The sequence below is a fragment of the Vigna umbellata genome, chromosome 1, assembly GCF_029865625.1.
Source record: "Vigna umbellata cultivar VRB3 chromosome 1, Vumbellata_1.0, whole genome shotgun sequence".
Classification (NCBI taxonomy): Eukaryota; Viridiplantae; Streptophyta; class Magnoliopsida; order Fabales; family Fabaceae; genus Vigna; species Vigna umbellata.
Window position 1 is genome coordinate 93487003 of NC_142165.1, and position 19759 is coordinate 93506761.

Sequence of the window (19759 nt, forward strand, 5' to 3'; positions counted from 1 at the left end):
CGAATTATAATAGAACACGAAAAAAAGAAGAATATTTAAAGCATAGTTCATAACCTTGTTATACTTGTTAAGTCCTACAACGCGATTCTAGTTTCTAAGTAACTTCTCCGACCACACTTTCACGTGTCCACATGTGTGACACGACATGCTTCATTCTGTGCTCTAAAAACATCTGCATTCATTACATGTACTGTATTGTTTTAAGTATACTTTCAAAACTTCATCATTGTTACAAACCTAATTTATCTTTATTAATTCTTATTGGTGATTTCTTGAAAGGATAAGTTAAATTCACATACGCATAGATGTGAGTCAAAGATATAATGTTATATGACTTTCTTTCATTTTTAGTGCATACACATCTGCCATTAATTGCCTGTATTTTGCCTTGTCCCCGTGTTGTCCAAGTTTTCTAACAAGTCATTTCTGTTTGACTCTACAGCAACAAGTTTCAGGAAACTGTCAGTTTAATAAAGACAAATTAATGCATTTAAAGAAAAAATTTAATATAATCAAGAAAAAAAAATCTGTATTAAACTATTAATTAACTGCAAACCTTTCTCACTACTCTTCAGTGATATTTTTAGACATGTAAATTTAAAAGAATTAAAAGGCATGATTTTAAAAGTGTAAATTTGTGTCCGCCTGCTAAACTATGAGAATTTTTTGTATTAACGAGTATATATGTGTAATACTTTATTTTTTAAAATTATATATATATATATATATATATATATATATATATATATATATACTTTTCTTTTTCTTTTTTGTCATTAGTTTCATTTTATTTCAAAAATAATTTTTTTACCTACATTGTTTCATTATCTCTCAAATGTTATTCGATTTATTCAATATTTAAGACATATAAATAATTTTTTAGACACATACTTAATTTTTTTTTGCAGTATTTTTATATAATATATCGTTACTTTTTCACTTGAGAATTTCTTAAATTTAAATGTTCAATTGTACATGTGTATCATTTTGACATTAATGATGGATAATATCATGTTTGTTTGTTTTGCTGCAACTTTTATTTATGTTATAAAAATATTATTTAATTAATATTTAAAACAGTAAATGAGCGTATATAAATAATGTCACTATTTCACTCTTTGTAATTTGAATATTATAAGGTATTGTAGTATTAATTACTAAATTTCAAATTCTTAAAAAAGTGAGATGAAATGAAAGTATTGAAAGAAATGTGTTGATTTAGGAGTAAAGTAAATAGTAATTTGCATTTGATGTTGTGATGATAAATTAAATAGAAATTAACGTGTAACCCTTTGTTTGGGCCAGACTTGATATTTATTGAATGAAGCAAGTAAGTTGCTGCATGTGTGTGACTTTGTGTAACACAATGCATACTTCTTTTTATTTGTTTCAGTCTCCTTAAAATTAATATTGAATCATCGGTCGTCAACGTTCAAAAGAATTCGGTCAATGGACTTATTTCACAGTAAGTTGCAAGATATCTTGTTTAAATAATTAGGCTTATATTTTATATACTAAAAAATTAACTTATATACTTTAATTTTATTAAAATACTTTCATCCACATATTGATAAGGTTACTATTGAAAGTACTTTTTTTCTATCTTTCTTTTATAGATATTTTAGGGATACAAATTGTTAATTCAGTTGATGTTTCCTTTCGGCAATTTCTTTCTTCTTATAGAAATGGATTATGAATTTGTAATTGTACATATAGGGAGTCACAAAGATTATCTAATGAAGCAATTAATTAGCATAATAATGATAATTAATTAAAATAATTAAAGTAATTAATTAAAGTAATTAATTAAAGTAATTAAAATAATTAATTGATAATTAATAGGTCAATTTTAATTAAAAATTCGTTACAAGTATATGTTTGACATTAGAATGGTTGACTGACTTTTTACAACTCATTTCATTAGAGTTATTGAGAAAAACCGCTCCTGGAAGAACCAAACGATTTAAGAGAGTTGTACCCTATTTCGAACCCATAAACCAAAACAGTGATGTTTGTGGTTCAGTTTTTTATCAAATAATTATGAATACTGATTCAATTTTAATTTAAACTATATTTAATTAATATTTCATGATTTAGTTTCAATCGGTTTTTATAACCTTCATTATTATAAAATCGTTAAATTTTTTTTTGAAAAAATAATTGTTAAAAAATTTACAATGAAAATTTATAAACTAATAAGAGGTGTTATCATATTATTTGTAGAGTTTTTATCGTATTTCTAATTTTAACTTTCTTCTATATCATAAATAAATTATAAAATTTCATAGTTAAAAATTTTAATACAAATTTAATATCGAGTTTTGATAGATATAAATATATTATAAGTATAATATAATTATATCATAAAAGCAATATTTAAAAGAAATAAAGTTTATCAGTTGTTTATTAAATTTAAATATAATAACATTATGTTTAAGTATAATGAGAAATTTGTCTTGATTCTTTATTTTCAACATGAAATTCGAACTAGGTAATTTGATTGAGGAAAAAAGATTATTACAAATATTTAAAGAAAATTGAATTTTTTTCCCATTTTTTAGTCAAGTTTGAGGGTTTTTTTATCTGTTCAATTTTAAACATTTTACGTGGACTTTCTTTTATTTCACCAAACAATCAAGTATGACTTAAAAAAGAAATATAGAATTAAAACTTAGTCAATAATATTATCAATATAAAATGAAGTAGATTTGTTCTGATCTTAATTATATGAAAAATAATCAAATTTAAAAATTGTTTAACGATCCTACAAGTATTAAAAAAATGGTGTACATGTTTTAATCTTGGTTTATATGTCAAAGGAATTTTGAATCTTGAGTTTTAAAAATAGTTTTGTACACTAAAGTAAAATTCCTCATTTATAGCTTTTACTCATTCTTAGTCTCTGAAACCGAGTACACATTATTTTACACAAAGTCTGAGAAATTGTTTTAAGCTAAACGTTGACGAGAGATAAGTATGAACACATTTCTATATTTTTTCACACTCTCTTTAGATATATGCTTGGAAAACTTAATAAAATAATATTAATGAATGTGTGGAGTTATTTCAGTTTAAGTAGAATAGATCTGTTCAACTCAAATAGCATTGTATTTAATGATAAGTATCATTGTCTACATTTTTTGTTTATAGATAATGAAGTATGATTCTTAAGATTTTATAAATACTTTGATCAAATTAAATATTACACTATTTCTATGTATGAGATTTTACTTTACCCTTAATTATCTTTAAAGATTGTGGCACAGATTGTTCAGCTAATTGTGACTTGACAATATATGGATTTTAATTATTATTTCAAAAGGAATTAATACAAAGGATTTGTTGCAAATTTTCTTGATAAGTAGTTCTTGTTAATAGTGTGATAATGGTATTCTTTTGTTTGGGATGCTTGAAATGACACAAAATAGTTATAATTCAAAGTATTATTAACTGAATAAAAAGGAATTTAGAAGTACCAAGTATGTAATGACTCTGTCAATTTCCATCAATGGGTTTTTTAGGTTTTAAAACATTAGTTCCTGTAATTTTTTATAGAAATTAAAATAGTATATGATGAGCTTATAACTAATAAAAGTATTTTTTATGCTTTTCATATGACTACATTTAGTTCCCATAAGAATATTTGTTAATTTTAACTTTGTATGTTTTCATGTAATTTTTTGTAAAATAGAAAATTTTAGTTAATGTAGTTAAATTTAGCGAAGAGTATTTCAAATAAAAACAATAGGTTTTTTAAGTAGAAAAATATTTTTTATTTTCAACTAATAATTTACTTGTTGATATAATTTTTTATTTAATATAATTACAATTTACTTATACATTAATAATTTATTTTTTATATATTAATTTTGATTTTACCTTGAATAATTGTTAAATAGTTTTGGATTAAATATATTTTTAGTTTTTAAACTTATACACAAAATTGAAATTAATTCATGTTTTAAAATTTAATACAATTTGGTCTCAAACTTAAAAAATAGTATATATAATTATTTTAATCCAAGATTACGAAATTTTGTTAAGGTATTAAATAATGTTTAAAATGATATTTGAAGTGAACGTATCTGTAATCAGATTAGATACAAACTTGTAATATCATTTAATATATTAAAAATTTTCACATAATTAAATTAAAAAAAAAAACTATATATATTTATTTTTAAGTTTAGTTCAAATTATATTAAATTTTGAGACTGAGACAAAGATCATATTGTCATTCAAATTTAAGAATTAAAAAAAATTATAATAATAGTTTACTTTCTAATATATTTTAAATAAGAATTTTAATAAAGTGATACTTCACATATACAACTTCCCTTTTCTTAATTATTCTCTTACTTTTCAAATAAGGTGTTTATGGAAATGTTCTTTATTCTGGTATGATTTATTATAATTTAATTAATAAATTATAATTTAAAATTAAAAGATTATTATATATTTATTTTGAAGTGTGATTCCACATTTCTCTTCATTTTATTATTTTGCTTATGTGGATTTACAACGTATTCGTATTATAAGTCAAACTATTTTGTATAGACTAATTTTTCTGGTAAGATCCCTATGATTGATAACAAGGTTTGGAAGCTCAACTAAATCACTCTTTGGTGCTAAGGTGTCTTTTTTAACATTGTATTCTAATTTAGATTTATCTAATTTTGAAAATATCTCTTGTTCAGAGAATTTTTAAGTAGTAATAACATAATATATATATATATATATATATATATATATATATATATATATAATAAATTTTACATATAAAAAATATATTTAAATAAAAATTTATAAAACATAAAAGTTATAAAAAATCACTAAAATTATATTTCATATTAAAATTATAAAAATAAATAAATAATAATAAAGTAAAAAAAAAAAAATAGGACAACTTAAACAAAATTTGTATATATTTCGTGTTGTATGACTTGTTCCTAAAAACGTTTTTATAGAAAACGTATTGATGACATTTTTTTATTTTTAGTTTCTAAATTTTAATGAGAATGTTTTCTATTTTGAAATGTTTTAATAAGGCAGAAATCGTGTTTCGAAAGTTCAACTTCATCTTCTTTGAAGTTTTTCTCATAAAATACAGCTTACCATTTATGTAATTTTATTTTAATAAATTTAAATTTAAATTACAATAATTTGATAGGAAATCATATTTATTTTAGAATAAGACATGACATAACAATGAATGGAGTGATTTCTAACAATCACCAAGTTTGGATGATTTTAAAAATTGTCCTTGCTTATGTTTTCGTCACTTTGTTCCACTGTCTTTTTTTTTTTCCTAACTTTTTGTTTGTAATTTGAATTAATTAATTTGAGGAAGATGTTGATGTGATGAACAAAAAAGTAAACTTCCTTTCAGTCACCCTATCTTTATGTTTGATGGTGTTGAACACTACACAAACCAAGTTATCAAAATGAGTGGACATAAAAACGAAGGCAAATTCATTTTGGTTGCATTTCACTTATGCTCAGTGCAGAATTCAACTACCTTTGATGCCAGCTATCACTGATTTTTCTCAAACGAGTATATAATATATTTTAGCAGAGCCAGCGCAAGATCATATAATTTAAAGTCAATAGCAACCAATGTAACATACATCACTTAATAAAATTTTATTGTTGTAATTGAAATCCTATATCAGAGACCTGGGTTGAGTTGAGCTAAGTCAACTGCAATTTTTGAAATCCTGGACCAGGTTTTCTGACACCATGAAACAATGTTTAGATAAAACAAACATACCTTATTAGTCCAAAAGTAAGTCTAATTTACCAATCAAAGTTAAAAACTGGGGAACCCAGACCAATACATAGGTAGCAGTCAATAGTCACCAATAATTTTTGGAAGGACCCTTCTAAGATTTAAGCCTTAAGTTTCTTTGTATCAGCCAGAGCATGAAGCTCCCATCACTACGACTGTTTCACTTCTTCTAATCTTCCTGGTGAGAGGGTCCATGCTCAAGTCTAGCAGTAACCTCTGCATGCTCTGTTTGTGGTTCCAGGTCAATCTTAATTTCTGTAAAATGGGAATATAAGTGAAAGGTTAGGAAGCTTCACACAGGAGAGAAGGAGAATGAGAAGGAGTGAGAGAGAAAGGTTCACCTGCTATGCTTGCTGACAAGTCCTTGTACAGTCTTACAGCACAAGGGAACATTACAATTTTATAGGAGGATATTTCTTTCTTCAGCTCTTCACTCACCTCAGTAAAGTTGTACTTGCGCTTCCACATATCACAAGTCTCCACAGCAGATGGAATTATCAAGTTTTTGACTTTAAGATTGCATAGGAACTACAAAGGGGGAGTGAACACCATATACCGTTATAAATTGTGCATATATAATATTTCTATGAATAACAATGATAGGACATGTGTTGTTTAAAGATCTTAGTCTAATCTCTACCAAATGATTGAAAATGTAACAAGAAATTTTATGATTTTGTTAGTCACCTACCGATTCAATTACCCTCATTAATTCCTGGCAAACTCCTTGGCCCCTGCGTGTCATTTCTGTTGCAATAAGTGGCATTTCTGCAATCCCTGACCCGTGAAATCTATAACCGTGAAGTAAAAATTCAATAAGAATATGAATCTCAATCTTTGTAAATTCATGAGGAAGGCATAGGGTGAACCGTGACACAAAACTAAAGTTGTGCCTGTGACTGACTGGTTTATTACGGGTTTGAATTTGAAACAACTTCGTTGCATATGCAAGGATAAATAATGGCTCTCCCACATACTTTCGCATGGGGAGAAAGTGTTATTTATGTCTAACACATACAGCATCAGAGCACAAGGGTCGTTACTTAGTATACAAAGAGCTTTCACAAACTAAATAACTGAAAAAAGTCCAAAAGATCACTAATGAACATAAAAAGAATACCTTATAGAAGCTGCAGCAATTATCGCATCATCTTCCTCCAGAACAAACATATAAAAACGGCTAAAATCAATCCTGGATAAGTTTGACCTGAATAATAATTGTAACAGTGGATCAAAAGGTTGAATTGTTAATGCCCGACTGCTTATACATAAATTAGTAACTTTAGAAGCAATTAGAAAATGCTGAATGAACAAAATAGCAAGAACATGATGACAGTAGTAATGAGTTGCATGCCTTGAGATTGAAAAAACTAAGTCCTGCAACAATAAGGAATAATACGATATATGTGCTTACTTGCAGCTGTAAACAATACTTCGAACCACATTGATGCCTGTTTTCCTGTCAGTTATTTTCTCAAAAGCTTCATTCATTAACATCCAAGTAACTGCAACCTTTGAATTGTTTTCTAAGAATAGATTCATATATGCAGGATTGTTCTTGTATGTCTCCATTAGGCGGATAACCCTCCAAGAGTATTTTGCCGAATAATCATTTCTGATTCCGAGATATACTCCCATTTTTGCATATATCTATAGCAAAACATATGAAAATTCAAAATGCAATGGAAAATGCCAAAAACATCCAGTATTTGATTTTTCATGAACAAATCAAAGGGAAAGAGTATCTACCCCTTGGCAACCTCGCCCACAATATGATCTTGAAGGTTTGGTTAGTTTTGAGGAATCTTTTTCATATTTTTCAAAGCACTCCCAATGATCTACAAATGTGAAAACAGGCATTGAGGGGGCTTCAGCAAACCAAATGCTCGGTAGGAAAGCAACCCACTTTCAACAGAAAAGGAAATAAAAATAAACAAAGCTAAATGGATAAGAAGAAATTTTACACTTCTTGTCACATTGGGAGCACTTGAAGCCTTCTTTTTTCTCATAGTATCTTTTTTTCTCAACAACTAGGTCCACAACCAGCCCACAGTATTTGCATACACAATATGGACAAAACCAATCATTTTGGGGAACCGTCTGCAGTTTAAAAGGAACATATTTACAATATTTATGTAGAGCATCAAATATATCTCCACCTGAAGGATTGCTTCTATGTAATATGAACAGATCTTTTCAGAAAGGAAAGTAAAATTAATTTGATTACCTCTATATTTATGCAAGATAGATGATATGTGGAAGGACACCTGTCACAACAGATTAAGTCTCCCCCATCACCACAGACTGCACAAACATCATCATCTTGGTCTGCATCAGTTTCTTTTGGCACAAACAAAAACATTTGCCGACGCTTTTGTTCCCGGGCATGTTGCCAAACATCAATCAAGCATTTTCGGAGGGTTTTGCGTTTTCTGTGAATGTAAATATGTTTATAGGGCTGTCTAAGAGTACTTCCAGCATGGTTCTCAAAGGTCCACATTGATATCTCCTCCTGGCAACAGCTGCAGAGAATTCCACCCCTAGTAATCCTTCCTGCTAATGGCTTTTCAATTGTGTCACTCCTATAGCTTACTCGTTCATCTTCCTTAATAATCTTAGAGTCTATCAACCATAAAAACGTTGTTTTCTTACATGACCGTACTCTATCAGATGAAGGTGAACCTCTTTTCTTGTTTGCTGCTTGTCTTTCAAGTGATGACGGACTCTTTTCCATTATTGAGCTTGGTCCAGGATTATTAACTTCTTTGTTTTGTTCTACTATTCTCACCCTCTTCTGAGTAGGTTGGCTTGACGTATCCTGCATGCCCCTTTTTGTGCCTCGTGTACATGACCTAACTCTTTCAAGCCAAAGTGAACCTCTTTTGTTGTTTGTTGCTTGTCTTTCGGGCGATGATGATGGACCTTCTTCCATTATTGATCTTGGTCCAGGATCACAAATTTCGTTGTTTTTTTCTTGTATTCTTGCCCTCTTCTGAGTAGGTTGGTTCAGTGTACCCTGCATGCCTCTTCTAGCACCTCGTTTAGATGAACTTGCTCTTTCAGGAAAAGGTGACTCTCTTTTCTTGTCTGTAGCTTTTCCTTCAGGTGATGATGGACCTTTTTCTATTACACCTCGTTCACAAACCCTTTTGCATCTAGTAATTGACTCCACGTTTGTCTTTGCCATTTTATTCTTCACTGCTCTTGGAGTGCCTGATGTTCTGTTTCCACCTTTTCCAAAGATTGGCTTAAGCGTTCCCATCAAATCAGCCCTAAAGACCACTGTTTCTGTCTCTTTTTCCCTTGAAATGCTAAATTTTGTCTCGTTGTCTTGTCCATGATCCTGATTTTGTTCTGCAATTGAATCTCCACCTGCATCCACCAATTCCATCTCCACTACTCTTGGAGTGGTGCCTGAGGTTGTCTTTCCAGCAATCATGTCTCCACTAGACTCAACAGTTACAACCTCTATTGCGCTTAGAGTGCTTAATGAGGTCTTTCCAACAGCCAAATCCTCACTGAAGACTATCATTTTCGTCTCCATTTCACTTGGAGTGCCTAATTTTATGGTTTCATCTTGTTCACAACCCTGTCCATGTCTTGCATTCAACCCTCCACTTGACTCAACATTCACAGTTTCCATTGCACTCGGAGCGCTTAATGTGGTGTTTCCAGCAGTGAAATCCTCGTCTGAGACAATCATTTTAGCTTCCATTGCTATTGGAGTGCCTAATGGTGTGGTTTCACCTTGTCCATGACTTGCAGTCAAATTCACAACAACGTCCACTGTTTCAGTTTCCATTGCTCTTTGAGAGTACGATGTTGTATTTCCACCATCCTGCCCACCTGTTGCAATCAAATCCATACTTGATTGTGACAATGTCCACTGATTTTGTTCTGCAATTGAATCTCCACCTGCATCCACCAATTCCATCTCCACTACTCTTGGAGTGGTGCCTGAGGTTGTCTTTCCAGCAATCATGTCCCCACTAGACTCAACAGTTACAATCTCTATTGCGCTTAGAGTGCTTAATGAGATCTTTCCAACAGCCAAATCCTCACTTAAGACTATCATTTTCGTCTCCATTTCACTTGGAGTGCCTAATTTTATGGTTTCATCTTGTTCACAACCCTCTCCATGTCTTGCATTCAACCCTCTACTTGACTCAACATTCACAGTTTCCATTGCACTTGGAGCGCTTAATGTGGTGTTTCCAGCATTGAAATCGTCGTCTGAGACAATCATTTTAGCTTCCATTGGTATTGGAGTGCCTAATGGTGTGGTTTCACCTTGTCCATGACTTGCAGTCAAATTCACAACAACGTCCACTGTTTCAGTTTCCATTGCTCTTTGAGAATAGGATGTTGTATTTCCACCATCCTGTCCACCTGTTGCAATCAAATCCGTACTTGATTGTGACAATTTAGTCCCTAACTCTCTTGGAGAGCATGATGGCATGTTTCTTCTTGTTGTTGAGTTTGTAAAGCAGAACCTTGAATTATCATAATTGTATGAGTCAGTTTTAAGATCACTTGAGCTAATTATGTAACAGTATCAACTTAAGGCGTGAAAATATATGTAACAGAATTACAAAACTTAAAAAGGAACTTTATTCTAACAAGCCAGCATAACTATGTTTCATTTCTACGCTAATAAAACAAGAAACTTACATCATAAAATTATATATGATGAAATATGTAATTATTTGTAATATAGTCATCTATAAAAAGTAAAAACTTTATAAAGGATGTATGTTATGCGGAATCTGCACAAAAACATTTAAAATTGAACATTGACAGAAGGACCAAAATGTCCATTCAACATAATAATGGGGGAAAGCAACAAATATTATTCTCTCCATATTAAGTTATTGATAAATTGCTGCTTGAAAACATAATCTCCTTCTTCATACCAAGTTTACGACCAGGACAAGTGACAATGGCATATTGAACAAAAATTGTAAGCAGGTCAAGTTATTTCATGCATTTCCAATGTAGTTAATCTTTTCTAACCAAGTTTTGTCTCATGGGATATTCACTATTATCCCATACCTAATTAATCGATTTATCAGGAGTTATAAAATCAACAGTAAAAAATATCCTCCTTTGTTGTATGGAAACTTCCACCTCAGCTCATTACGATAATTAACAGATACCCATGACCATTTGTTCTTTCCTCCAGTGATTTTAAAAATTGACATTAAAGAGTAAAAAGTTTATGAACTGAAGAAATAAAACAATAAATAAAAAAAAATTAAAAAAAAAAAACAACTCAATAGGAAATGAAATGGTAACCAGAGAAGAAAATCCAATACCCAATATGAGAGGGCCACTTTAATTAATAGAAGCTTGAAAATCTGTAAATCAAAAAGGTTCTAGGAAGTCCACATACATAACAAGGAATGAGGGCAAAATATGGATATTGGGATATTAAGATTTTTTTCTAAAACATTGATAAAACAAATATATCTACAAAAAATTTAATTATATCTAACATAAGAGCATAATACTTTTAAAGAATCATTCACATTACTGATTGCTCATTAATTAATTCATGGATAAATATACCAGTAGTAAATAGATGAAGATTGCAATTCACAGAAAACACTTGGTCATAACAAGTAAGCATAGTTCCATATATTTCCCCCGCCATACCAAAATACACTTTTTTACTATGAACATGTAATAAAAAATATACAAAATAGCCACTGAGGTTCCGGTGTCATAGAAAACATTAGTGATGTCAAAAAGAAGTTTGAATCTGTAAAACATAAAAAAATTGTTTGGAAGATAGAATCTGAAAAGGACAAGTCCTACCTCATCATTTGGAAGAGTCATTTGTTATCAATCAGAGAAACTACTGGGTTTCCATTAAACAGTTAAAAAGCTATAGCAGTTACAAGCTGTGTTATGAGTCGTATCCATAAATTATTGGAGTGGTATCCATGGAGAAATGGAGATGCATCAGGCAAATTAATCTTTTAAAGAAAATTAATGGATACTACTTGGATTCATTTCAGGAAATATTGGTACAAAAAATGCATCCAAAAACTCATTCTTTTACATTTTGAGTATCTAGACTTCACAAAATAAGGTCTGATGGTTAAATCTATACCAAAACAGAGCTTAACATTTGAACATCAATCAGACAAAACAAGCATGCATGCATAAGTTGTCATTCACCATTTCAACATCAACCAGATAAAACAAGCATGCATAAGTTGTCATTCACTACACTTCAATCATGGAGATCCAAACGTTTTGCCAGAACTGCAAAGTGGTAATTAAATTCCACAAATATCAACTATTGAATAAATTTCTTTGAGGGTAAATTACCATAAAGGAGAAATCATACCTTCAATTGTGGTATAGAAATCAGCCCTAAATTATTGATGTGCGATTTTTTATAGATTCATTAAGTATGCGCCGCCAGTGATCACTGCAGTAGAAAATGGTATATAAATCTATGAAACATTTCTACAACTTGAAATAATAAAAAATGCAGTGAATATCTAAAATCGATAAAAGAATTCAAGCTACATTTTCTGACAAGAATAGGAGAATTGATTCCGAAGGACACTAGATTAGGAAAATCTGAAGTCGTAATGGAAGCAAGAGTTAAATACACTGAATAATTCAAACTGCATGACTACAATACGAAACTAATCTGAAAGCCTGTGACCGCAACACAAAATTGGTCTGAAAGCCAGTGACAGCTATGCGAATAGGTCTGAAACCCAGACAGCAATGCAAAACAATCTGAAAACCAGTGACTAAAATGTGAAATTGATATGAAATTGGATTTCATATGATAATTGTACCAGGCAAGGGTAGACCTACTGTATCTTGATGTTGAACAGGGCTTCCACTCTGCGATTAAATAGAACTTCCCTACAATGACTGCAATTAAATTGTCAGGTAAAAATAATCAAGAAAATAGTATTAAGCACCAAAAAAATCGTAATAATGTCAAAATGCCAACTAGGACAATGTGGCCCTTGTCTTTGCTGACTAGACACTTGTCAAATGCGTTTCACACATTTATTGTCTAAAACAATCATTAATTATGAAGCCGTTTAAAGATATGCGATAAGATGTATTTTTATTGCCCTGGATTAGATAAGAAAATTATGTAACTTTTTATAACCAATTATACCATGTAAAAAGAACATTCTGTCCTGTTGCATAGCTTTTACAAAGTTAGACTGGCTTCTAAAAACTGTAAAACACACTTACAATTTGATGCACAGGGGAAACTTGCAGATAAGTATTCTAAATCTTAAGCTAAGTTTTAGCATTTCATCAGATAAAGTGAAACCAAGGTAACAAACATCACTTGCAATTTAATCAAAATGTGGCCCTTCTTTCAAGCTTTAAGGCATTTTGTCCCTTAAAAATTATTATTTGAAATAAAGGACAGGAAATAGAGGAAATTATCCAGACACCCTTTTTTTGTACAGACTCTAAATTAGATGTAATTCCTACTGAAACAAATTAAGATTTGATTAGAAAAAGGGGACATCTTTTGAACTTTTCAGAATGTGGCCAAAAGAATTAATCATTAATGAAGGAAATAGAAGAAGTCCTTTAAGACAAGTCCTGTTCATATAAGTTTAGTTATATCTTCTAACATATTTAGCTGCTCAAGGTTGTTAGAGAGTGAAAGTAAAAGAATTACCAAAAAATTGCCTAGTAGTTAAATAATCTATGTAACCTCCAAAGACCAACCTTTCAAATAATCTATGAAGTTGCTACCTGTTTTGATTATATCATTGCAAATTGGTTAGCGATAATCGAGAGGTAAGATAATAGGTTGATTGCATTAGGAAAACAAAAATCATGTAGTTTTCATCATGGAAAGAGTAAAAGAGATAGATGGAAGAGGAAATTGTGAAATGATCAAATGAGTAGCTTGTTAGACTAGAAGAAACTATACATTGTTTTGAGTCAAACATATGTAATTAGAAATTAATACTTTAAATTATATGTCAGTCCAAGAACTAATTTTCTCCATAGAACTTTCAATTGTGTGTCCAAGAAAAGGATCTGAGTAAACCACATTTAACTCTTGAACTAGTACATTTCCAATGGAGATGTGTTGCATGATAGATTCTCCAGGATATCATTAGGAAATGAAAGAAAATTGTCCTGGCATTATTAATCTTAGAATTTGAGTTTAAGACTATTTCAATCTTAGAATTTTTTCAATGTAACCCCTCAAGCCTACTAACTTTTAGATGGCTAATCGTGTTTAGCCTTAGTTATCTCATGCATATGTATGCTCTCATTCTAGTCAAGCAGGATATTTTATTTTTATAATAGTCAAGGTTCATAACATATAATTAACATTAGTATGATGAAATACAGAACAGAAAAGATCAACAAAACTCACAACATAAAGCAGACTCCCCATAAGACAGGTGGGACCAATTTCATTCCTAGATTTTTCAAAAATTTGGAAAGGTTAAAAAAAATGAAAATTGAACAAATTTACCACTATTGTTTGGCACGCCGCCTAGGTTGTTGAAGGTAATGCGGAAAACATGTTGATGGATTCAAATGCAATATTCCTTTGAAGCTTCCAACCCCGACTACCATTTTTCCCAATTTATACCAACTAATCGTGTTTTTCTCCATCTTCAACTGGTTTTGCATTCCCAGCTTGCCTGACGAGGAATTACACAAAGAAGGATTGATGGCTTTAGTTGCAGTGGTGTCAAGGAAGAACAGTGCTGCATCAAAGTTTCTCAAATTCATTTTTTTTCTTCTACAAATAGCATAAAATACGGAAAATTTCAAAGTAGGGTTCTCACAGTTGATATGCTGATTGGAAACCAACCACCAAAATAGAAACTCCCTTGGATTGAAATCCAGTTCCAAAGAATTTGATTGAAAAGGGTTTGTCTGTGAATATGACAGGGAAAAGGAAGAGATGTTGGCCAAGGTGAATATCACCAAGTTCTCATCCAACTTCAAGTAGGCATATCAATTTTCAAAGGAGCTATTCGGAATGGAGTTTAGAAGTAAGTTTAATTTTATATTTTTTATTAGATTGTCCATCTTTAAAAATAAAAAAGAAATCCATGTTAAACCAATTTTATAAAAAAAAAAGTGCAAATCAGTTCTAAAATATTTATCCGTCCCAACCTGAAAACTAGGTTCTGAAAACAAATTCTAAACATAGTTTTATGTTTTCTTTTTTAAGTTTTAAATTTAACTATATTTAAATGGAATCATTTAAAAAAATACAATTTATGATTTAAAAATATATAATTATTATTTTATGAATAATAAATAGTAATTTATATTATTTTATTTTTTTCATTTCTAAACTATAATAATTTTAATTCTATGCATAAGCGTTGTAATACATGGATGATATGTGGCATCAACGTTCCACATGATTTTTTTCTACAAATATATATATATATATATATATATATATATATATATATATATATATATATATATTAATATTCTTTTGTTTCAATAAATTAAATTTTAAAAACCAATGCGATTTTATTCTTATATTTAAATTTTAAAATTTATTATTTAATTAAAAAATAAAACAAAGAAGTTCCAATTACATTTTAACTTATTTTGGTATTTATAAAAAAAATCATTATATATTTTTGAAATATAATTTTTTTTTAACAAGCTAATTAAAATATATATTTAAACGTATTATTAATATATTAATAAAATATATTTTTTATAATATATATATATATATATATATATATATATATATATATATATATATATATATATATATGTTGGGTTAAATTATTTTTTATAAATAAAATAACTATGTTTACTATGTTTGAATATAATATATTCATATCTATTATAAATATACAATATACAGTTATATTTATAATTATATAAATAATTTTTTTTTATGAATTACTTAAAAGAAGTATTCAATCGGTCGTAGGGAAGTTTGAGAGAGAAAAAATCATCTTGGATGAATATTTAACATTGATTTCTTATTATGAATTTTTAAAAAAATGGTTTATATCAAATGACATTTATTTAATTCATATAAAAAATAATAAATAAAATAAAAATTTCAAACCGGTGAAATTTGTAAAACTCTTAAAAAATAGTTACATTTAATATAATATATATATATATATATATATATATATATATATATATATATATATATATATATATATTATGATACAATACAATACGTGTTACATTAAAATACATATGAAGTTATAATAAAATAGGTTTAAATTCTCATTTGGTTTTCGTATTTGTGTGTCAATCTCAAGTCATCGTGTTTTTCGGTCTCGATCAGGTCCATAAACTTGTTAAAATAAGCTAATTAAGTCCTCTCCATTAAGTTATCACAGACGGTGTTAAAATGTGATGACGTGGTACACACTTAAGATGCTGATGTAACAATGCTATAAATGAAGAGTTGAGATGGCACAAAATTTAATTAGAAATGTGTTAGGGATTTTCAAAGTCTTCATCATCCTACACCGTCTTCATCCTTCACGTATTGTGCAACGGCGTCTCTATAAGGTTGCCGACAGTAAATTTCAGCGTCATCAGCATGTGCACGACAAAAGGCAAAGAAGTTTTCTACCTTAAAAGAATGTATCATGAGAGAAACAAAATGATGATAAACCAATCTGCAGATTTTATAGAGATGGCAAGAGAATTCCTGTTACAGAATTAGGCAATTAAACCCCTCCAACGCAACCTCCTCACCTTTCTCCTTGAACCTTCTCACAGCACCCAAACCCCAAGCCTCTTCCGACCTCCCCAAAGATACCAATTGGTGCTACAGCGAGATCTTGAATGCCGTTAAGAAGGGTAAAGTCGAGCGAGCCAGGTTCAGTAAAGACGATTCCACCCTCCAACTAACCATCATTGTCTGCCGTCAAGCCTCCGTTATCGTCCCCAATGACCCCGACCTCATCGACATCCTCGCCACGAATGACGTTGACATTTTCGTTGCCGAAGCCGAATCGCCTAACAGCTTGTTCAACATCATTGGCAATTTGTTCTTCCCCTTTCTAGCATTCGCTGGGTCATTCTTTCTCTTCCGCAGAGTTTCAAGAAGTCCCCGAAACCGGCGTTGAAGAGGTATTGGATAACGTTTTCAAAGAACATAAAGAAAAACGAAAAGAGGCAAAAGAAGACGGCGTTGAAGTGGAGGATGAGGATTTTGTCGACGTTCTTCTCAAAATTCAAGATGAGAGAACGAATCAGGGTTTTCAAAAAGTCTTCCCTTTTTTCTTTATCTTTGCCTTTTGATTCTTCTTAGGATTAATCACCTTAGCAGGTATGTTCCCTTTAACTATTCAATTCCAATTTCAATTTTTCTTCAAAGATAACAATGTTTTTTGTCTCGTGAATTTTGGGTTTTAATTGGGTTTTTTTGTTTTGATATCAGAATGGTTTTTGTTGCAGTGTGGTGTGATTGCATAATGAAAAATAATGGAGAAGGATTGGAAAAGTTGGAAGATGAAGTAGAAGAGGAAAAAACAAAGAAAGATTGCAGCTTTTGAGCGTTGGAAGAGATGGGAGACGATGAAGACTTTTAATCCCTAACATTTTTAATTAATGTCATATCAGTATTTTAAGTGTGACCACATCAGCACAGGCAAATGACGTTACTTATATTTTAACGGAGAGGGCTTAATTGGCTCATTTTAACAAGTTTAAGGACCCGATTGAGACAAAAAAAAACATGATGACCCACTTGAGATTGACACACAAATATGAGGACCAAATAAGGGTTTAAACCAATAAAATATGCATTTTGTTAGGTATAGTGTTAGGTGTGATATTAAGTGTAGTATTAGGTGTGAACTTTAGAAAGAGATGAAGTTAAATAAGTATTAGCTGTGGTATTAAGTGTGAAAGGTACATGTAGTTATAGTTAAGTTTGGTTTGCTATATATGACAATAATGAAGTGAAAAACATTAAAAAAAAAGGAGGAAAGGAGCTTGGTTACACAAAGAGTATATATTTCTAAAGTGTAAAGAGATTCTCCAAGTTCAAAGGCTACCTTGGTCCATAGAGTATTCTATTTCAGGAATAAAAAGATTGAAGTTGTTTAAGACAAGAAGCAGGGCAACTAACTTTTTTCTTTGTTCTTGATAAATGTATATTTTAGGTTTATGATTATAATTATATGATATATAGCATGTTGGGTTTATTAATGATAGGTAGCTGTCCACTTATGTGCGTTTGGTTTATTTTGACTATTTTTTTTTATTTTCTATTTTTTGAGTTATCTCAATAAAACCTTAATCTCATTTTTTTAATGTTAAATGAAACTAAAGTTTTGATATATGATTTCTGAGATACATTAGTCTACTTTGACCCCTCATGTCTTTAATTTAAGGTTTGTACTTAGATGAATTAATTTCTCAATTTTGAGTAAATTGATCACCACTTTATTTTTATCTCTAATTTACATCAGCAAAATCTCAATCCCCTCTTCGCTTACCATTAGATTAAGTTGAAATTTTAATATATGATTTCTAAGATATATTACTCCAATTTGACCGTTTGGATTTTTAATTTGAAGTCTATGCTCAGAGGAATTCATTTCACATTTTTTAGTAACCTGATCAACATTGTATTTTTGTCCTTAAGTTACCTCGGTAAAAACTTCAAATCCCACTTTGTTTACTATTAGAGTGACCTTAAATTTTGATATGTAGTTCATAAGGAATATTGATTCATCTTTTCGCTCATATTTTTTATTGGATGTATGTGTTTAGAGGAATTAATTTCACATTTTGGGTATAGTTGAAAACCACTTGAATTTTGTCCTTGAGTTCTCGAAAAAATCTCAATTTCTATCTATTTAACCATTAGATTAACCTGAAATTTGGATATGTAGTTCCTAAGGCATATTAATGTACTTTGATCTCTCAAAATTTTTATAGGATGTTTGTATTTTGAGAATTTTGTTTCATGTTTCATAGGGAACTCAACTCTACCTTGATTTATTTTTTGGTCATTTAGGTAAAATTAAGATTTCCACTTCATTAACCGTTAAATTGAATTGAAAATTTTATCTTACATTCTAGATGTATTGTTATTCACTTTTATTGGTCAGATCTTTAATCAGAGGCATGTAGCTAAAATAATGTTTCCATGTAATATTTTAATTGTTTATGTTAACAACGTTTAATCATATTGGGGTGAAATCTTGAGTAATTGTATCATTGATTTATATGTATGGTTGTATAATTGATTTGAACGTTGTTATACCACCAACACAAATTTGGATCAAATATTCAAATATGTGTTGCATGATAAATTGGTTGATGAATATGAACATGATATGAGATTGGCCAAGACTCTCGTGGAAAGATTCTGTGTTTGGAATTGGTTAGTGTATACTCTAAAAACCATTCAATTTTAAAGAATGATGACTTATGTGGTGAAATGAATAAAATGTCATAGTCTATGTGTCGATTTTAGACATATGTGTTAATGGGCTAATAGTGTGGATGACATGATGTATTGTATTGAAAATGCCTTTATAAATAGCAGTCGAGGCTCCCACAAGTGTACAACCTTCCATGATTTTGTATTAACGTTTCATTTAGATGATTGAGTTATGATTATTGCATGATAATATGATCATGCATATTTTATTTTATGAATGATTTGTTGTACGTTAGCTTACCTATATTTATTTGTGTTTGTGTTATAATTGTATAATGTGTTATAATTGTATAATGTGTGTTATATGGAAATAAATGATAGAAAAATGATTGATCCAATATAAGTAAAAAAAGGAGGAAAGAAATAGTGGAAAAGAGTTTATAACCATTTTATTAGTATTTTTATTTGAAATTAAAAGTATGATGTATGTTTGTAATAATGCTATATCATGTTAACTATAAAATATTAAAGGTAAGATAAATAGGATGTTATAACATTTTTTATAAATTCAAAGGTGACCATAACAATGAGAGGTTACA

The 19759-nt window shown here is 29.7% G+C and overlaps 1 protein-coding gene across 1 annotated transcript; it reads right to left on the minus strand.

The window, feature by feature from the left end:
- Nucleotides 1-5624: 5624 nt before the first annotated feature.
- On the minus strand, nucleotides 5625-14784 carry LOC124834316 (uncharacterized). Its single transcript, XM_088104815.1, has 12 exons — nucleotides 14602-14784; nucleotides 14283-14520; nucleotides 12610-12688; nucleotides 12144-12227; nucleotides 8016-10281; nucleotides 7753-7888; nucleotides 7538-7626; nucleotides 7203-7438; nucleotides 6909-6995; nucleotides 6480-6579; nucleotides 6130-6316; nucleotides 5625-6043 (listed from the first exon to the last, which is right to left on the minus strand). The coding sequence occupies exons 5-12, from the start codon at nucleotides 10245-10247 to the stop codon at nucleotides 5958-5960; spliced, it is 3153 nt and encodes a 1050-aa protein (XP_087960941.1). The 5' UTR covers nucleotides 10248-10281; nucleotides 12144-12227; nucleotides 12610-12688; nucleotides 14283-14520; nucleotides 14602-14784; the 3' UTR covers nucleotides 5625-5957.
- Nucleotides 14785-19759: the final 4975 nt, after the last annotated feature.

What these genes read in the sequence shown, in the direction of transcription:
- LOC124834316 (XM_088104815.1), bottom strand. Translation starts at nt 10,247, where the DNA reads ATGCCATCATGCTCTCCAAGAGAGTTAGGGACTAAATTGTCACAATCA. An exon ending in GTGGGCGAGGTTGCCAAGGG is followed by an intron (nt 7,439 to 7,537) that starts GTAGATACTCTT and finishes GTTTTGCTATAG; the next exon opens with ATATATGCAAAAATGGGAGT. An exon ending in AGTATTGTTTACAGCTGCAA is followed by an intron (nt 6,996 to 7,202) that starts GTAAGCACATAT and finishes ATTATTATTCAG; the next exon opens with GTCAAACTTATCCAGGATTG.